The sequence below is a fragment of the Corythoichthys intestinalis genome, chromosome 14 (genome assembly GCF_030265065.1).
Source record: "Corythoichthys intestinalis isolate RoL2023-P3 chromosome 14, ASM3026506v1, whole genome shotgun sequence".
NCBI lineage: Eukaryota > Metazoa > Chordata > Actinopteri > Syngnathiformes > Syngnathidae > Corythoichthys > Corythoichthys intestinalis.
This window is the reverse complement of record NC_080408.1, coordinates 46,287,429-46,303,984: the sequence shown is the minus strand read 5'-3', so window position 1 is coordinate 46,303,984 and position 16,556 is coordinate 46,287,429. Positions and strand designations below refer to the sequence as shown.

Sequence of the window (16,556 nt, the reverse complement as noted above, 5' to 3'; positions counted from 1 at the left end):
ACCTTCCAAGCGAACCTAATTAACTTTTTATCTAAAATACTCCTCAATCGGTAAAATATTGACTTGAATCTATCTTTAAAATAGTTTTAAAACTTTCACATGTTGAAAGTAGACAAAAGAGAAATTATGGAATAACAGGAGCAATTTTAACAACTTTAACGGTTGATTCACAACATTAAATTAATTGAAAGTAGTTTAAAGCTGCTGATATAGAATGGGGACAGGAGTTTTTTATTTACTGTTATTTTTGTATATTTGTTTACTGCTATATGTTAACTTGATACTGAAATAGTAGTTTGGTTTAGCCTGAGAGGATTTTTGAACAATTTTGGAACTAATGTACAAAACAAATTTAAAAAAAAAAAAAAAAAAAAAAGAGGAGTGCGGTGCATCAATAATCGTTTTATAATCGAATCGGAGCCTCTGAATCGTAATCGTAATCGAATCGTTAGGTGCCCAAAGATTCCCAGCTCTACTCATGATACTAGTGAACTCCTTCCAATTCCCAGCAGAAGGATGAAAATAGGTTGTTTTTCTGTTTTTCAGTTGTTATGTAGAATATCCTAGAATGATCTCCTGACCAATGTATCGATAATCATCATATCGCCTTATCGTGAGATCATCATTGTCATCTTGAGATTTGTATCGCAAATCATACTGTATACGTATATTATATTGTCGGTTCTCACCCCTAATGAGTAGAGGTCGACCGATATATCGGGACAATATATGGACATTTTTTCCTAACATCAGCCATTAGCCAATTAACAAAAAATAAGCCGATAAAAAGGATTTTGATCAGGCATCTGTGTTGGCAACCGTGGCCGCCGCTGACTGATGGTGGGACCCCAAAAGGACCCTGCAGTAGCTTGAAGGCAGGCTGCAACAGGAAGCTTCAGGCTTGCCTGTTTATAAATATTGTAAGATTTTTTTATCTCGCATGAGAGAATATAATCTTGCATGAAAGAATATGTAATGTTGCTTGAGCCTTTTAAGGTGTTGACTTAGTGATCCTTACACTCGAAATGTAGCTTGTCCTGTTGGCGTAGCATTCATGTTAGCATTAGCTTTAGCATGATGAGCATCCTCTTAAACTCGTGACTCTCACTTGTTTTCATCTCGTCGTGACGTCCTGGCGGGTTTGATAATCTGAAAATAATGTACTGTTCTTGCTGAGTGTGTATAATGATAAAAATATAGTGCTTCATTCGTTGGTTTGGTAAAACTAGACCAAAGTAATCCTTTGGATATCAGGTCATCATTGTAAATTTTAAGCTGTTGTATTTTTTATTTTTTTCAATTGGCTTTCATAATCTACGTGAAAAAAGTATAAAAAAGTATATCGGCCTCAAATATCAGCTTACAAAATCTGCTTTGGATATCGGTAATCAGCTGACAGGTTTTTAGATATCAGCATTTGAAAATCCCATATCGGTCGACCTCTAATAATGAGTGTCATTCAATAGGTCGCATAGTCTAGAACAGGGGTCAGCACCCCAGTGTTCTGTAACCCCGGTAATACACCAGGCATGTCCCTGGCGCGTTAGTGTTGCCGGCGCGTCAACACACCTCTGACGCTCGCCCTCAATTTCCACAGGAAACGTTTAACGAACAGAGTCTGTGGAGCGGATCGATCGATTCACGCGAGTATTTCAGCGGGTATTTAGAGATAATATTACAAAAACCATTTGCTTTTCAGACCCCGCGTGTTGGTCAGCTTTCTTTCTGAGAGAGAGAAGAAAAAAGAAGCCCTGTGCAAGAGAGAAAAACAATTGCAATGTATTTTACAAATGTAATGCCTCAATGAATCTTTTTTTCTTATTCTTATGAACAGTTTTCAATAGCTTCATTGATGGATTTTCTCAAGTTGAAGCGCCACGCAGAAATTAATAGAATTAATTGCATATAATTTTGAAAATCGACCGGATCCACCATATTTTTTACACGAGTGACTTCCGGTCTGCCCGATCCTACCTAGTAGTATTGACGCGGGTGGGTCGCGTCTCGCGTCAAATAATAAACTCTGCCGTTCGTTTCGAATGCAACACGTCGAACCTCTTCTAGGAAGCGTCTAAAATGCGGCCGAACTGCGACTGCTCGACTTGAACGGCGGCGTTTCTCTGCGTTGACACAGTGTTGACACGCCGTAGACACGCCTGGTGTACTCCAGCCTTTAGTTTTAAAAATTAATCAAGAGTATTTGATTAAAACATATTGTGGCACTAACGAGATTCATCAAAGGAATTTGATGTAAGCAGAACTAGTCAGGCTCACTTTCTTTGTATCTTTGTTTACAGAACACATGGTTCCTTCCAAGCGGCACCGTGACTTTACATAGATGACTAATTCATGACTTGCGTGAGTTTTCTGTGAATAAAGATGGATAAAAATTGAGCCGGGCTTGTTCTGCTTACTAAACACACAAACTGTACGGCTCTCATAAAATAAAATAAAAAAAATTGAGAAACGGAACAACACTTTTGTTTTGTGCTGATTCGGCATGTGCCGGTATGAGATTCTGACGGTATGATAACCTTAAGCAAAAATATCACTGTTTCACTGTATGACAGTCTTGCAATTACAGCTCTAAAATGTTTTATTTTGAGATTTCTGGGTTACAAAAAAAATAAACATTTTTCCATCGAACAGGATTTTTATTTTTCAAAGCAACTTATTAGCAAATTGGTATATAAGTATAATGTTCAGTTAAATAAAAAATATATAAATAACTGCTAGACACTCAATACACTGGAGTGAACTCTCGTAGCTTGGGGGAAACATTACAGCATTTACCAACCTTTAATTTTGCATAAATGCGAAATCCTATTGGAGAAATTTCCTCCCCCGCTGATGAAAAAAATCCTAGAGGAAACACTGTACTATACTCTCACCTTGCCACAGGCCCTGCAGTGGTGCCTCCGCTTGGTGAAGGTGAACTTGGCGTCACATTTCATGCAGATTGGGGCCTGCGAGTCAGGCACCCACACAGGAGGCACCTCGCCCAGCTCACTGGGCGACTTCCCGCTTAGGGAACCTTGCTGCTGTCCCGCCTGGAGGTCATTGTCCGGACTCTCCGAAGACAACGCAATGGGCGAAGTGGGGAGGACCGGGATGCCGTTCGCCGCCGGAGTCGCCTCGGTCCCGCCGGGCGTCATTTCGGGTGGTGTCCCTCGGCGGCCGTCTAGATTTTTATTCTTGCCGCTGCTGAGCTGATTTTGCACCTTTCCGGCTACAGGCTGCGGTATTTGGAGTTTGAGGCTTACAGGCTGTTTGGGTCGCGCCCCGCCATACGGGACGCTGACCGGCTGCAGGCGGCTGTTGTTCAGTTTGCTTCGAACGCCGCCCGACGCCACCCCCTCGAGGATCTCCTGCTTGCTCTCCTCCATCTCTTTTTCTTCTGTCACAGAGTCTTCTTTAGAGGGCACGGGTGAGGGAGAAAATCTCTCCTCCTCTTCCTCTTCCTGGACATTTAGTCGGCTCCCGTTCTCAGGTTGCTCGAACACGATTTTAGTCAAGGAAACACTCCTTGCCTCTCCATTCACAAGACTTTCAGCTTGCTCGCCAATTTGTCTTTCCTGCTCCAGCAAAGCGTCTTCTCCGTTCAATGTCACGGGTTCCACGTGCAGATTAACCTTCTCAGAGGGAGCCCCCCCTTGCTCTAGGCCCACCTCAAAGGTGAAGCGTGACGCGGCAAAGGCGTCCCCTTGCTGCTCCTCGCAGGCCGTGACGGGCGACGGCAATCGCTCATCCGCACCCACCAGTTTGCCAATGTTGGGCTGCGGCAGGGGCGGGCTGTGGACATCGGCCGGCTCGCTGCCAACGTGTCTTTTGGGGTCCGCGTCGGGGAGGGTCTTCAGCGGCTGCGGGCTTTCCTGGGGGCTGAGGTCGGCGTGGGCCAGGGCGGGGTTCAGCGAGAGCAGGTGGGCCGGCGGGGCCAGAATCTGGGTCCACTTGGCGTCAGAGAGAAGAGGGGAGTCGGTTTCATCTGGTGTAAGAGAAGAACGTTGAGTGTTAACATCCGTATATCCCTTTTTGATGTCTCTTAACACCTTTCTGACAAATTAAAACACAGTATGAAACGTCAAAAACTAAAGAGCCAAGCAATATGATTTCATAATTTTTGGGGGGCTGGTAGAGGGGGGGGGCAATTGGTCGTTCACAAAAATGGAACTGATCTTGGGCACCAATCACATCGCGAATCAGTTGGCCATATTAGCCTGCTAGCATTTGGTCACGGACATATGGGGCAAACACATAAGTGCAGAGGTGGGTAAAGAAGCCAAATTTACCATTTAGTCTCGTAGGAGTAGTGTTACTTCAAAATAATTTGACTGAAGTAAAAGTCGTCATTGACCAAAATTAACAAGTAGTACAAGTGAAAAAAAGTATTCAGTGAAAAGCATATTCGTAATGAGTAACTGCGTACATGTTTGTTTTTTTTAAACAATGTTATTTTTCAACACAATTATACATATGAACTGTTATTGTATTACTGTACTGTAACTATTATTTTACTATTAACTACCTATTTACATGACCATATTAATCCACAAAATCCACAAAATCATTTTATTCCGATTAGAAAAATCTACAGAAATGAAACCTCAAATGTCCAAAGATCATCGTAAAAACATTGCCTACCAGGAAATTAAAACTATCATATCTCCGGTAGCCCGTTTTTTCGTGGTCTATCAGTCACAAATTAATAACTAGGCGAGAAGTTGAATTCGTGCTTTTGAGTCACGTCATATGTTATGCTTCGATGTCAAATAGTTTAGTTTTCATGATGCTTTAAAGACACCACGTGATTGAACAGGTCGGCGTGATTATAGGACTTCCGACTGGAAGCTTGTGTGTGGTCGTGTGACAATTGTTACATCTGATTCAGTGTTGTTTTTGGCAGCCCTTTTAATTTTTTTCTCAGTCTCTTGTACGAAAATACTTATTAGTCTTAGTCCTATTTTAGTCATGTTTTCATCTTCATCTAGTTTTAGTCGATGAAATCTCATACAAATTTCGTCGAGTTTTAGTCGACAGTTACAGTTAAATATTTTCATCTGTAATATTCAAAGTTTTTAGTCCAAAAATATATGTTTCCAACAATTTTGAATGAACTTAGACAGATAAGCACTTATTGTAGCATCTATGTATAAGGACGACACCAACTTTGAGGTCTTATATTAGACCAACCTAAAAACCACTAAGTATAAAATAGTTGTCTGAGTGTTTAACATCCTCTAAACTTATTGACCAGATAAGCCATGTGGCTGTGCTTTAGACTGGCCAATGTTTTAAAGACACACTTGGAAATTTTTCAGTTTTGGTCGATTTTAGCGACGCTGGTAGACAAAAGCGGTAGTGTTATGCCTTAAGGAAGACTTCATTTCCCATGAGGACCAGCGCACACCTGCAAAGTGTTGTAAAACCATCACCAAAAAAAAAAAAAAAAAAAAAAAAAATCAAAAAAATCAAAAATCAATCTCCTAATCACTTGCAGATGGATTAAACAACATTTGTTTCCAGCGGCTGTGTGAAGGATGAATAGTAATAAAGTAGTTGCCTGGTACACTAGACTCACCGCTGTTCCAGCTCTTGAGTCTGGCCACCATTCACGCGGATATAATTTCCAGGGCGGAGCAAGCCACAGCAAACAGACAGCGGAATGGACCAATCAGCGACGGGCAGACGTGACGTTAGTAAAATGACGAGGGAAGGACGAGGGACTTGCGCGCAGAGAGAAAAGAGCTGAGTTTATTCAACATGGCTAGCGCGAGAAAGACTGTTGTCAATGGCTCGTGTCGATGTGTTTGTGGTAATTTAAAACTGATTTTACCGTGGATTGGAACATATTCTCGGCTCTCCCGTTCACCATCTGTGTTGTTGTGGAGACGACTTTCGACGCACAAGAGTGACGTTGCTCATTAAGAACACGTCACGCAAATAAACGAATCTGATTTGTCGATTGATTTTGTACCTGCTCGAGAGGCCGTTAATGGGCTGGTTCCCAGACTATACTCTCAGTGTTTGAAAAATACAGGGAGAACCGTCTGGCAGAGCTAGGCAAATAAAGTAGTGAATCCACTTGTGGCTAAACAATGCATATGACGGTTAGCAACCGTGTGGCTTAGTGTGGCTGCGTCTCCACCCCACCCAAACTTGTCAGCGCAAGAGAGTGCAGTTGACAGGGGGTTGGCATGCCAGCGAGTGAAAGCCGGGCTTTTTTTTTTCCTCCTCAAACAAAACATTTTGTCTTATTTGCTGCTCTGCCATCTTTGCAGAATTCACGAGAAAGCGTTTGCACAGACTTCCGTCTTTATCATGAACTGGGAAAGGGGGAAGTGACATATGCCGTAAAGCAGTCAGCACATGTGTATTTGTGTGGTTTTTTTGTGTCTCCTCAAAGTTAGTGCCGTTGAAAGCGATACAGACCCCCTCAAGATATAAAGTGTTGTCATTCAACGAGTTGTCAGTCGACATATTATCACAAATGTTATGAAAATATTTTATAAAGGTTGAAAAGCTTTAACAGGACGCTTGCCATTCTGGAGCTAATGCTAACACGTATGCTACGCTAACGCGAGGAGTTACATTTAGCGTCAGCACAGACCTTTAAAGGCTAAAGCAACAATGCGTATGCTCTCTTGTCAAGATAAGAAAACAAATCTTACCGTGTTTCCAAACAAGCAAGATGGAGCGTGGCCTAGCTTGAGATTCATCCTAAACTCTGGTGAGGAGGGAGAGGCGCAGCACATCTCACATGAGTGACATGACTCAAACACTGCTATGATGCAAGCTGACATACTCCACGTACAATATGAAATTGTCGCACATTGTGAACATATGACAGAAAGGATGTCGCATTTTCGTCTCGTTGTCGTCTCGTCAGATGAAAACTGGCATTCTTCTCATTATGTTCTCCTGAGCCACGTTTTTAGCTTGTCATTCTCATGATAAAATTGGTCGTCGACGAAATACTTTGGGTATCATCATTGTTGATAAAAACAACACTGGTCTGATTGGTATAATGGAGTCCTGTGATTATTGTTGCGACAATCTTAAAAAAAAAAAAAAAAAAAAGTAAAATTTAAAATGTAGAATAAAGACGACTCCAGTGTAGCCCAAAGTTAGAGTAAGAGGAGTGTTTCTTCTTCACAAATGTAATCAAGTAAAAGTCTGGTGTGGTAAAACTACTCTTAGAATCAATTTTTCTCATAAAGTTACTCAAGTAAATGTAATGTATTGCGACCCACCTCTGTAAAAGTATAACGTTTGCCACTTTTTAAAATGTTAACTCATTGGCTGCCATTGAAAGTAATAAGACATCTGATCCATTTGAACTGGGAGGGATGGCGGCGAATGAATGAACTACTAGAGACAAACTAAATATGTTCGCGCCATGCTGTTTATTTTTGCCTTTGCATTAATACTGTTTCAGACAAGTGTCAACTCAAAGGTAAAAAATAAAACCACGACCCAAGACAGCAGCATATAACGGGGCATCCAACTGACTTTCCAAATTCTTGTCGCATTTATTTGAGCACTCGGTGGAGTGAGCGTGACTGCTGATCTCATACCGGGCTGCAATGCGAGCTAGGGTGCTTCGGTTGCCGAGACAACCACACGAACTCTTGTATACACGCATACAGCAGACTTTTGTGGGCGTATGAATCAGCAGTTTTGCTGCCACAATTACCAAAATTGAATATATGTCAAGGATGTCACTTTAGCATGTCTAAAGGGGGAAACGCTTAATGAGTTTTTTGTCCTGATTGCTCGGCCTCTATTTTGTCAAGAGGGTTGTGACAGGACACGGATTATTTGTATATGGGAAAACTATATTTTTTAATTTGTTAATTTTTTTAAATTATTTTTTTCACAATAGGTCTCGTTTTTTCCTCTAATATGTTATCTTTTTATTAGATTTTCATTTTACATTTATATTCTCACAAATCTTTGAATATGTATTGTTCAAAATTTTTGTTTTCCTTCCAAACGTATGTTATTTTCCTCACTATAAGGCCCAGCCAGGCTTATAAAGCACAGGGGGGAAACCCTGTAATTAGTGTATTTCTCATCTAACACAGATTTTAATTGTTACTTAATTTTTGTTATTTTTATTGAGTACTTCGGTGTTTTATTGTTGTTGTTGTATGTATTTTGGTAGCTAAATGATTTTTGTAATTTTTTCATTTTTCCATTTCTGTGTTTGTCAAAGATGACAATAGCGAAGATATTTCAAATTATCGAATTTTTTAATTTATATTAATGAACCATTTTTTCATGACAATGATGTAACGATGATGAGCTAAAAACATGTATTGGTAGACTAAAACATACTGGGACAAATACCAGTTTTCGTCTAACGAGGCGAGACGAAAATGCGCCATATTTTCCATCATATATTCATAATGTGTGACATTTTTTTTTTTTTTTGTGGAGTTCGTCAGCCTGCATCGTAGCATTGTTTGGTTGTGTCACACATGTGTAGTGCTACTCCACCCCAAATTCCCCAATCATGCTCACCAGTGTCCTCTTCAGGCTCCAGGCTTGCTTGTTTTGAAAGGCATGTTAAGATTTGTTTTTTTTTTTATTAGCAAAGAGAAAATATGCAATGTTGCTTCATAAAGGTCTGTCCTAAGTTATCATCATACACTAACTGTAACTCGTAGCATTAGCATAGCTTTTGCGTTAGCATTAGCATTTACGTGGGATCCAGGTGGGTTTAATTAATTGTGGAAAATGTACCATTTTCCTTCTGAGTGTCTGTAATCATCACCAAGTTGGCGTTGTCTTCATGGATGCTACAATTATATGCTCGCCTGTCAACGTTCATTTGAAACTAATGATTTATCTTTGGACTAAAACATTTGAATTTTACAAGCGAAAACATTTTGATTAATCGTCAAATAAAACTAGACAAAGAAGAACACATTCTGAAATGACTAAAATATAAGACGACGAAAATTAAAAGGGCTCCCAAAAACAACACTTGCGCCAACATAGTGGTGTGAATCCCTCTAAAGGCTGTCAACTCCCGCGTCCTGTGCTCACCTTCATTCTGCTCAAACTCATCCAGCACCTTGTCAAGGTTGAAGGCCTCGGCCTGGAAGTAATTCTCCATGGATCAGGAAGCTCCTCCTCAGCGGCCAGCGTGAACCTTCGGTCGGGAAAGAGGCGACAGGCGTCAATGACAAATCTGCCGCAGTCCTTCACGCCATTGATTGCGACTTGAGCATGCACGTGTGTTTTTACAGACCTGCAGAGAGGTCCTCCTTAGGCCGTCTTTGATCTCAACGCGTTTGCCCTTTCACTTGAGCCGCTGTGGCGGGCTTCCACGCCTTGAGATGGAAACAAGAACATTGTTTAATGGTGAATCGCACTGTCTGAATGTTAATCATATCATATATATTTTAAGTACCGTTTGTCTAAAACAGCATTTTAGTGTGTTTTTTTTTGTCTCAATACATTGCGGTTACTTATAATATTTCATTATGTTTATCTTATGTAATACTTTTCCAAAGAGCATTTTATGTTGTCCTTCAAAATATTTTTTTCTGTCCTAAACAGTTTCAGTTCCAGCGTGATGACTGTAATTGACACTATTGCCCCAATTAAGACAAAAACTTTGTCAAGAAAGAAGAGGTCACCCTGGAGAAATGCCACACTAGCTTTAAAACAAAAGCAAGATTGTAGACGAGCAGAACGCAGATGGCGAAAAAACAAACTCCTAGATTTTTATGATATCTACAAAGAGAGTTCGCAAATACAACTAGGAACTGACAAATGCGAGACAGTCATATTTTTCAGAGATCATAGTAGAAACACCAACAATACTCGCACACTATTTTCTGTTGCTGACAAACTGACAAACCCACAAGCATCAATACCTCAGGAATTGGCATCTGAGGTGTCCTGTAATTATTTTGCAGCATTCTTTACACACAGAGTACTAAAGATTAGACAGACTGTGTGCAACTCCAGATCAACAATTGTTACACTAAATGCCTCTCAAAATGCCCCCCACGTCAATCTTAGACAGTTTAGCCTCTTGGACTATGCCACTTTAACAGAAATTGTGTCAAAATTAAAGCCCACAACATGCTGCCTTGACATCGTTCCTTCAAACTTTTTCAAAACTTTTTCATTGCCTAGCCCCAGACATACTTCAGATTATAAATACTTCTCTCCAAACAGGAGAGTTTCCACAGACTTTAAAAACTGCAGTAATAAAACCTCTCCTAAAAAAAAACTAATCTGGATGCCTTAATCATTAGTAATTACAGGCCAATATCAAATCTGACATTCCTGGGGAAAATTATCGAAAGGGTTGTGTTCGAACAGATCCAGACTTTCATGATGCAAAACAATCTTTTTGACTCATTTCAGTCTGGATTTCGGCCACAACACAGCACCAAGACCATGCTTATCAAAGTCCTAAATGATATTCGTCGGAATACCGATGCAGGCAAATCATCTGTTCTGTTACTATTGGATCTCAGCTCCGCATTCGACACGGTTGATCACAACATACTACTCAGCAGATTGGAACAGTGGGTAGGGCTTACTGACACTATACTTCAGTGGTTCATATCCTATTTACATGATAGGGATTTCTTTGTGTCAATCGGAAACCATCAGTCAGAACAAACCAAATTCACGTGTGAAGTCCCTCAAGGGTCAATTCTTGGTAGAGGTGTGCATCGGTACTGCCCTCACGATTCGATTCGATTACGATTCGGAGGGCCACGATTCGATTCAATTCGATTCGATTCGATTCAGAGGGTCACGATTCGATTCGGTTCGATTCGGCAATGCATCGTTATGCCTTAAAGCCTGGGATGCATTAAATTTCTAAAGCAAAGCATATTTTTCGTGAATCATGAGGCAACACAAGCGGTCAGACATTAAACAACTTTTTATTGGCTCTTGTGTCACTCCTGGTTGAAGTCAAATGAAAATACTTTTAGATATATATTTAAAAAAAAAAAAAAAAAAACATCACAGCATTTAATTGGTGCTTTGAATGAGACCAGGGCTTTCTCTTTTTTTTACACACAGTAGCAGACTTTCACACAGTGCAACATCTGAACTCCTGTGCAAAATCAGTAATAACAGTCACTGTATTTTAGTCACAACAACCCATCGATAAAAATATTCAAGTAAATATTAAAAAAACCGACAAAGAAAATATTGTAGTGCAGCAGCATCTTTATCGCAATATCAATCCAGGGATCAATTCAGTTGCAAACAAAACATCCAACTAAATTGCAGTGTAGAACAAAAGTAAAATGCAGGCCTCGCCCACTATATATGTGCAATCAACTTAGAAATGCAATCAGTAACTACCACATAACAATAAAAAAATAATGAATTAAAATGAAGTGCAGCAGCATTTTAGCAACCATAACAATCTGTTTCAACATGAGGAAATATCATTTTTTTGCAATTGAGAGAGCAGAGAGATAGATGGGGCCTAAAAAATCCAGCCCAACCCGACACGGCCCGCTGGTATTGAAGCCCGACCCGGCTTGGAGTGACGCGAAAAAAAACAAAACGCAGCAGCAGCTATTTATTTTCATTTCTTCGAGATGGCAGAAAAAAACGCATGTTTCTTAATGTTTAAATAGTCTACATATTTTTGTGATTATTATAGAAGCATTTACACAACGAAATAATGCTGGGAAAGTTTAATATTAAAAAAAAAAAAAAAAACATGCGATTTTGCAGACACACAGAGGAGAAGATTCAAAAGGATCACATTTGTGTTGCCTTTGTGTGCATAAAAAAGTGTCTTTCGTAACGAATTCTCAGTTGGCAGAAAAAAAAAACGCAAGTTTTCTTAATGTTTAAATAGTCTACATATTTTTGTGATCATTATAAAATCATATAAACAACGAAATAATGCTGGGAAAGTTTAATATAAAAAAAAAAAACAACGAGTTTGCAGACACACAGAGGAGAGGATTCAAAAGGATCACATTTGTGTTGCCTTTGTGTGCATAAATAAAAGTGTCTTTCGTAACGAATTCTCAGTTGGCAGAAAAAAAACGCAAGTTTTCTTAATGTTTAAATAGTCTACATATTTTTGTGATCATTATAAAATCATTACACAACGAAATAACGCTTGGAAAGTTTAATATTAAAAAAAAAAAAAGAGTTTGCAGACACACAGAGGAGAGGATTCAAAAGGATCACATTTGTGTTGCCTTTGTGTGCATAAATAAAAGTGTCTTTCGTAACGAATCGCAAGCGCCACAGCGGAGGAGAAGAAGAAAAAGTGGGCGGCGCCACTGCTTCATGTGAGTGCACAAGCAAATGCACAATACAGAGAGCCTGCTCTCGATTTTATCCCATTTTTTTTTTTTTTTTATAATTTATTAGTCCGGCGCGGGGCGGGCCGACCCGACCCGACCCGACCCGACCCAACCCGAACGTGAATGCTTAACATTTTGGGCCCGACCCATTCGGGTTCGGGCACAAGATCTAACCTCTAAGAGATAGGACATAACATAACAATGGCTGAAGCGGAGAAAGAGGGAGCAAGAAAGATTCTTGATGCACCTAAGACATTGAAAGCTGACATCTGGAGACATTTTGGCTTCTATGAGGTTGGTGGGAAACTTGACCAGAGTTATGCAGTGTGTAAAAAATGAAACATGACAATAATAATACAAATGGGGAAACCAAACCCATTGCATCACCAGAATTGCGCAGGGAAGATTTTTTAACGTACTTATATATTTTAAAATGCGCTGAATCGATTCGGCTTGTTGCCCGCATCGAATCGAATCGTCCATGCCCCGCATCGGGATGCATCGCCGCATCGATTATTGTTGACACCACTAATTCTTGGACCACTCTTATTTAACATCTGTATGCTTCCCTTAGCTCAGATAATGGAACAGTATGACATCTCCTATCACGCCTATGCAGATGACACACAACTGTACATTTCTGTGTCCCCACATGATTATAGTCCCTTAGTCTCCCTGAGTAAATGCATTCATCAAATCAATGAATGGATGTGCCAGAATTTTCTCCAGTTAAATGTGGAGAAGACAGAGGTGATCCTTTTTGGGCCAAAAAAGGAAAGGTCAAAAATAAGCAGGCAACTTAGCTCAATGTCACTTACAGCTACAAATCAAGTCAGAAACCTTGGCTTAATTATTGACTCAGACCTAAAATTTGATAGCCATCTAAAGTCAGTCACTAAATCCGCTTATTACCACCTAAAAAATATAACCAGAATTAAGGGGCTTCTGACTCAACAAGACATGGAAAAACTTATGCATGCATTCATTTTCAGCAGATTGGACTATTGCAACGGTATATTTACGGGTCTTGATAAAAAATCAGTCAGGAAGCTGCAGCTAGTACAGAATGCTGCAGCCAGAGTCCTCACAAATACAAGGAAGCTGGACCACATTACACCGGTTTTGAAATCGCTACACTGGCTTCCAGTAAGTCAAAGATAGACTATAAAATACCACTGCTCGTCTACAAAACACTTAATGGCCTTGGACCAAAATACATGCTTGATTTGTTAGATTCATATGAGACATCTAGACCCCTAAGGTCGTCTGGAACCGGTCTTCTGCATGTTCCAAGAACAAGAACCAAGCAGGGTGAGGCAGCATTTGGTTATTATGTTCCTCACCTCTGGAACAAGTTACCTGAACGTCTGAAGTATGCTCAAACTGTTAGCTCTTTTAAATCAGGGCTAAAAACGCTTTTGTTTAGCACTGCATATCCATAACTGTCTATATATTTCAATCTACTTGCTTTCTATTCCTCTTGTGCTTATCTCCATTGCTGATTTCAATTATTATTAGTAGTAGTAGTTTTTGTTTTATTTTTATTTATTTATTTTTATTCTATTTGTGATTAAATGCGATCTTTATGTATAATTTTATTTCCGATTTTGATTGTCTTGGTTTTTACGTTGTATTGATTTAAATGTGATTTTTATGATCTTCATGTGATGTAAAGCACTTTGAATTGCCTTGTGTTGAATTGTGCTATATAAATAAATTTGCCTTGCCTTGCCTAAAGTTTTGTGTTTTTTTTATTAATTTATTTTATTTTTGGACTAAAATCATTCAATTTTACAGACGAAAACATTTTGAGTAAACGTCGACTAAAACTTTACAAAATTAGTCTCGAGTTTTCATCAACAAACACTAGACAATGACACATTTTGAACTGACTAAAATATAACTAAGACAAATAAGTATTATCGTCCAAAAGACCAAGCCGAAAATTAAAAGGGCTGCAAAAAACAACACTGGTTTCCATGGTAATTGCTTTTCTTTTGGTTGGACCACCATTGTTAGAAGACCCCAACTTTCTTCTTTGGGGCCATATTGTGAAAAACGTAGGGCGAAATACAAGCAAAGATACACAGACAAGTACAACACACTAGCTGGGGACTCAAAATGGCGGACGAGATACGGGCGTCATACAGTCTTAACGTCATAGGTCAAGGACATCGTAACCCGAGGACTCCCTATTGTGTTCCACTCAAATCCCTTATTTTCTTTTTTGTCACAATACTACCAACTGTGAGCATCTATAGTCATCATAGCGTTTCACCCCAGTTTGCTGGCACGTCGATCTTCTTCGAACACTTTTAGAAACAGTTGATTTCTTCTGAGAGTGGCTAACCCGCACGCGTGCTGCTCGCTCGACCGCCAGCACGACACGAGCTTCAGTGGGATTAGCCAGCAAAACGAGCCGAGTTGGCACATTTTTCCGCTCGGTTAAAGATGCTGTGTAGCGGGTACGCTCGTTACCCCCCCCACACACACACACACACATCCCCACACATGCACTCACACAAATAAAGATTTAATTAGCCTGGTGAGGTGCTGAATAATGCACACATTTATTTTTAGACATTGAACCACATATGACATATGTATGTTGCTTACATTGACATGAAGTAGCAGCAGCCACTCTAAAATGACAAGATAAAGTGCACTACTTTACTCTAAGCTAGTTTGGTGTCGAAATAAGCGAAAAATGACAAGCGTTTGGCCATGTGTCATCACAAAGTACGACACGCCTTCAGACACCCTTACTACTTTTTGGTACAAATTTTGAGGTTTTGATTCACATTCTCTTGCTCAGTGGTTCTTAACCTTGCTAAAGGTACCTATCCCAACGAGTTTTTCGTGTGAAATCACCAAACCTTTAAGAATTCGACAATAAAGTATTTTTCATATTCAAAACTAATATAGCTAAGCTAGCAAGCCAATATTTTTGTAAAGTATTTTTTAAAGATATAGTGGTATGAAAAAGTATCTGAGCCTTTTGGAATTTCAAATATTTCTGCATAAAATGACCATCAAATGTGATCTGATCTTTTTAAAAATCACACAGATGTAAAAAAAAATGTCTGCTTTAACTAAAACCACCCATTTATAAGTTTTCATATTTAAATTAGGATAACATGCAAACAATGACAGAAGGGGGGGGGGGGGGATAAATGAACCATCTGTCTAAGGAGACTTAAAGAGCAATTGAAACAATTTTTTTCCAAACAATTTAAGTCAGGTATGTGCCAAATCACTGATGAGTGGTTTAAAGCTGCCCTACCCACTATAAAACACACACCTGTCTGAAGACCTGCGATCAAGGATTGTTGGTATGTATAAAGCTGGAAAAGGATACAAAACCATCTCTAAAAGAACTAAAAGCACGAACATAAAGCAACGAGCGTTCGGCATGTCAAATCAGCACCAGAAATGTAAAAACAGTTAGTAGCAAGTCTATTGTGGGTTTGAAATGTGTTTTTGCCAAGCGGAGACTAGGCGGAAGCTCAGTTAAATTGAGCGTGAACGTGCACAGGCGTGTGTACGACCAGAATGGTCAACAATGTTGTTAATTTTACTTTAAAAAAGTAATTAATTACAGTTACAAATTACTTCTCCCAAAAAGTAATTGCGTTAGTAACTCAATTACCTGAATGTAAGAGTAATTAGTTACTTGGCAAAGTAACTAATGATAATTTTCATGTTTTTTTTTTCTCAAAAAACAGGTCACATAATGTGAAGTTTAAAGGGTTTTGGGGACAATTGGCCCTAGCCCAATTCTTTACGCTCCACTTAACTATACACAAGGGTATTGCGATAACTAGATAGTAACCTTTGCTATGTGTGGAAGTCATTTAAAGTTGTGAATCAACCGTTAAAGTTGCTAAAATTGCTCCCGTTATTGCATTAGTTCCCTTCTATCTATTTTCAACATGTGTAAGTTTTAGAACTGTTTCATCGTTTAAAGATATATTTCAGTCAAGATTTTGCCGATTTAGGAGCATTTTAGATTTAAAAAAAAAAAAAAAAAAAGTCACTTAGGTTCGCTAGGAAGGACATCAGAGCCTTCCTGAGAAGTCTACTGCTTTAAGATGGCGGCTGTTTACTAAGGCATGTCGTCCTTAAAACATGTTGCCAATGCAGCCGTGTCTGCCATTTGCATCTAGTTCCATGATATGTGATATCTACCGTATCATATGGGCGTAGTTTGTAGGCTATGGCTACAGTCAGGTATTATTGGAG

The 16,556-nt window shown here is 39.5% G+C and overlaps 1 protein-coding gene across 4 annotated transcripts in view; it reads right to left on the bottom strand.

The window, feature by feature from the left end:
• LOC130929750 (zinc finger FYVE domain-containing protein 9-like) overlaps positions 1-16,556 on the bottom strand; it is a 74,437-nt gene that overhangs the window by 34,335 nt on the left and 23,546 nt on the right. For all 4 annotated transcript variants that reach the window (XM_057857204.1, XM_057857203.1, XM_057857206.1 and 1 more), the window contains exons 2-4: positions 9,257-9,338; positions 9,052-9,157; positions 2,892-3,985 (exon numbers count right to left, since the gene is read on the bottom strand). In XM_057857204.1, the coding sequence (XP_057713187.1) occupies positions 2,892-3,985; positions 9,052-9,121 (1,164 nt within the window). In that variant the 5' untranslated portion in view covers positions 9,122-9,157; positions 9,257-9,338. The remainder of the gene's footprint in view (positions 1-2,891; positions 3,986-9,051; positions 9,158-9,256; positions 9,339-16,556) is intronic.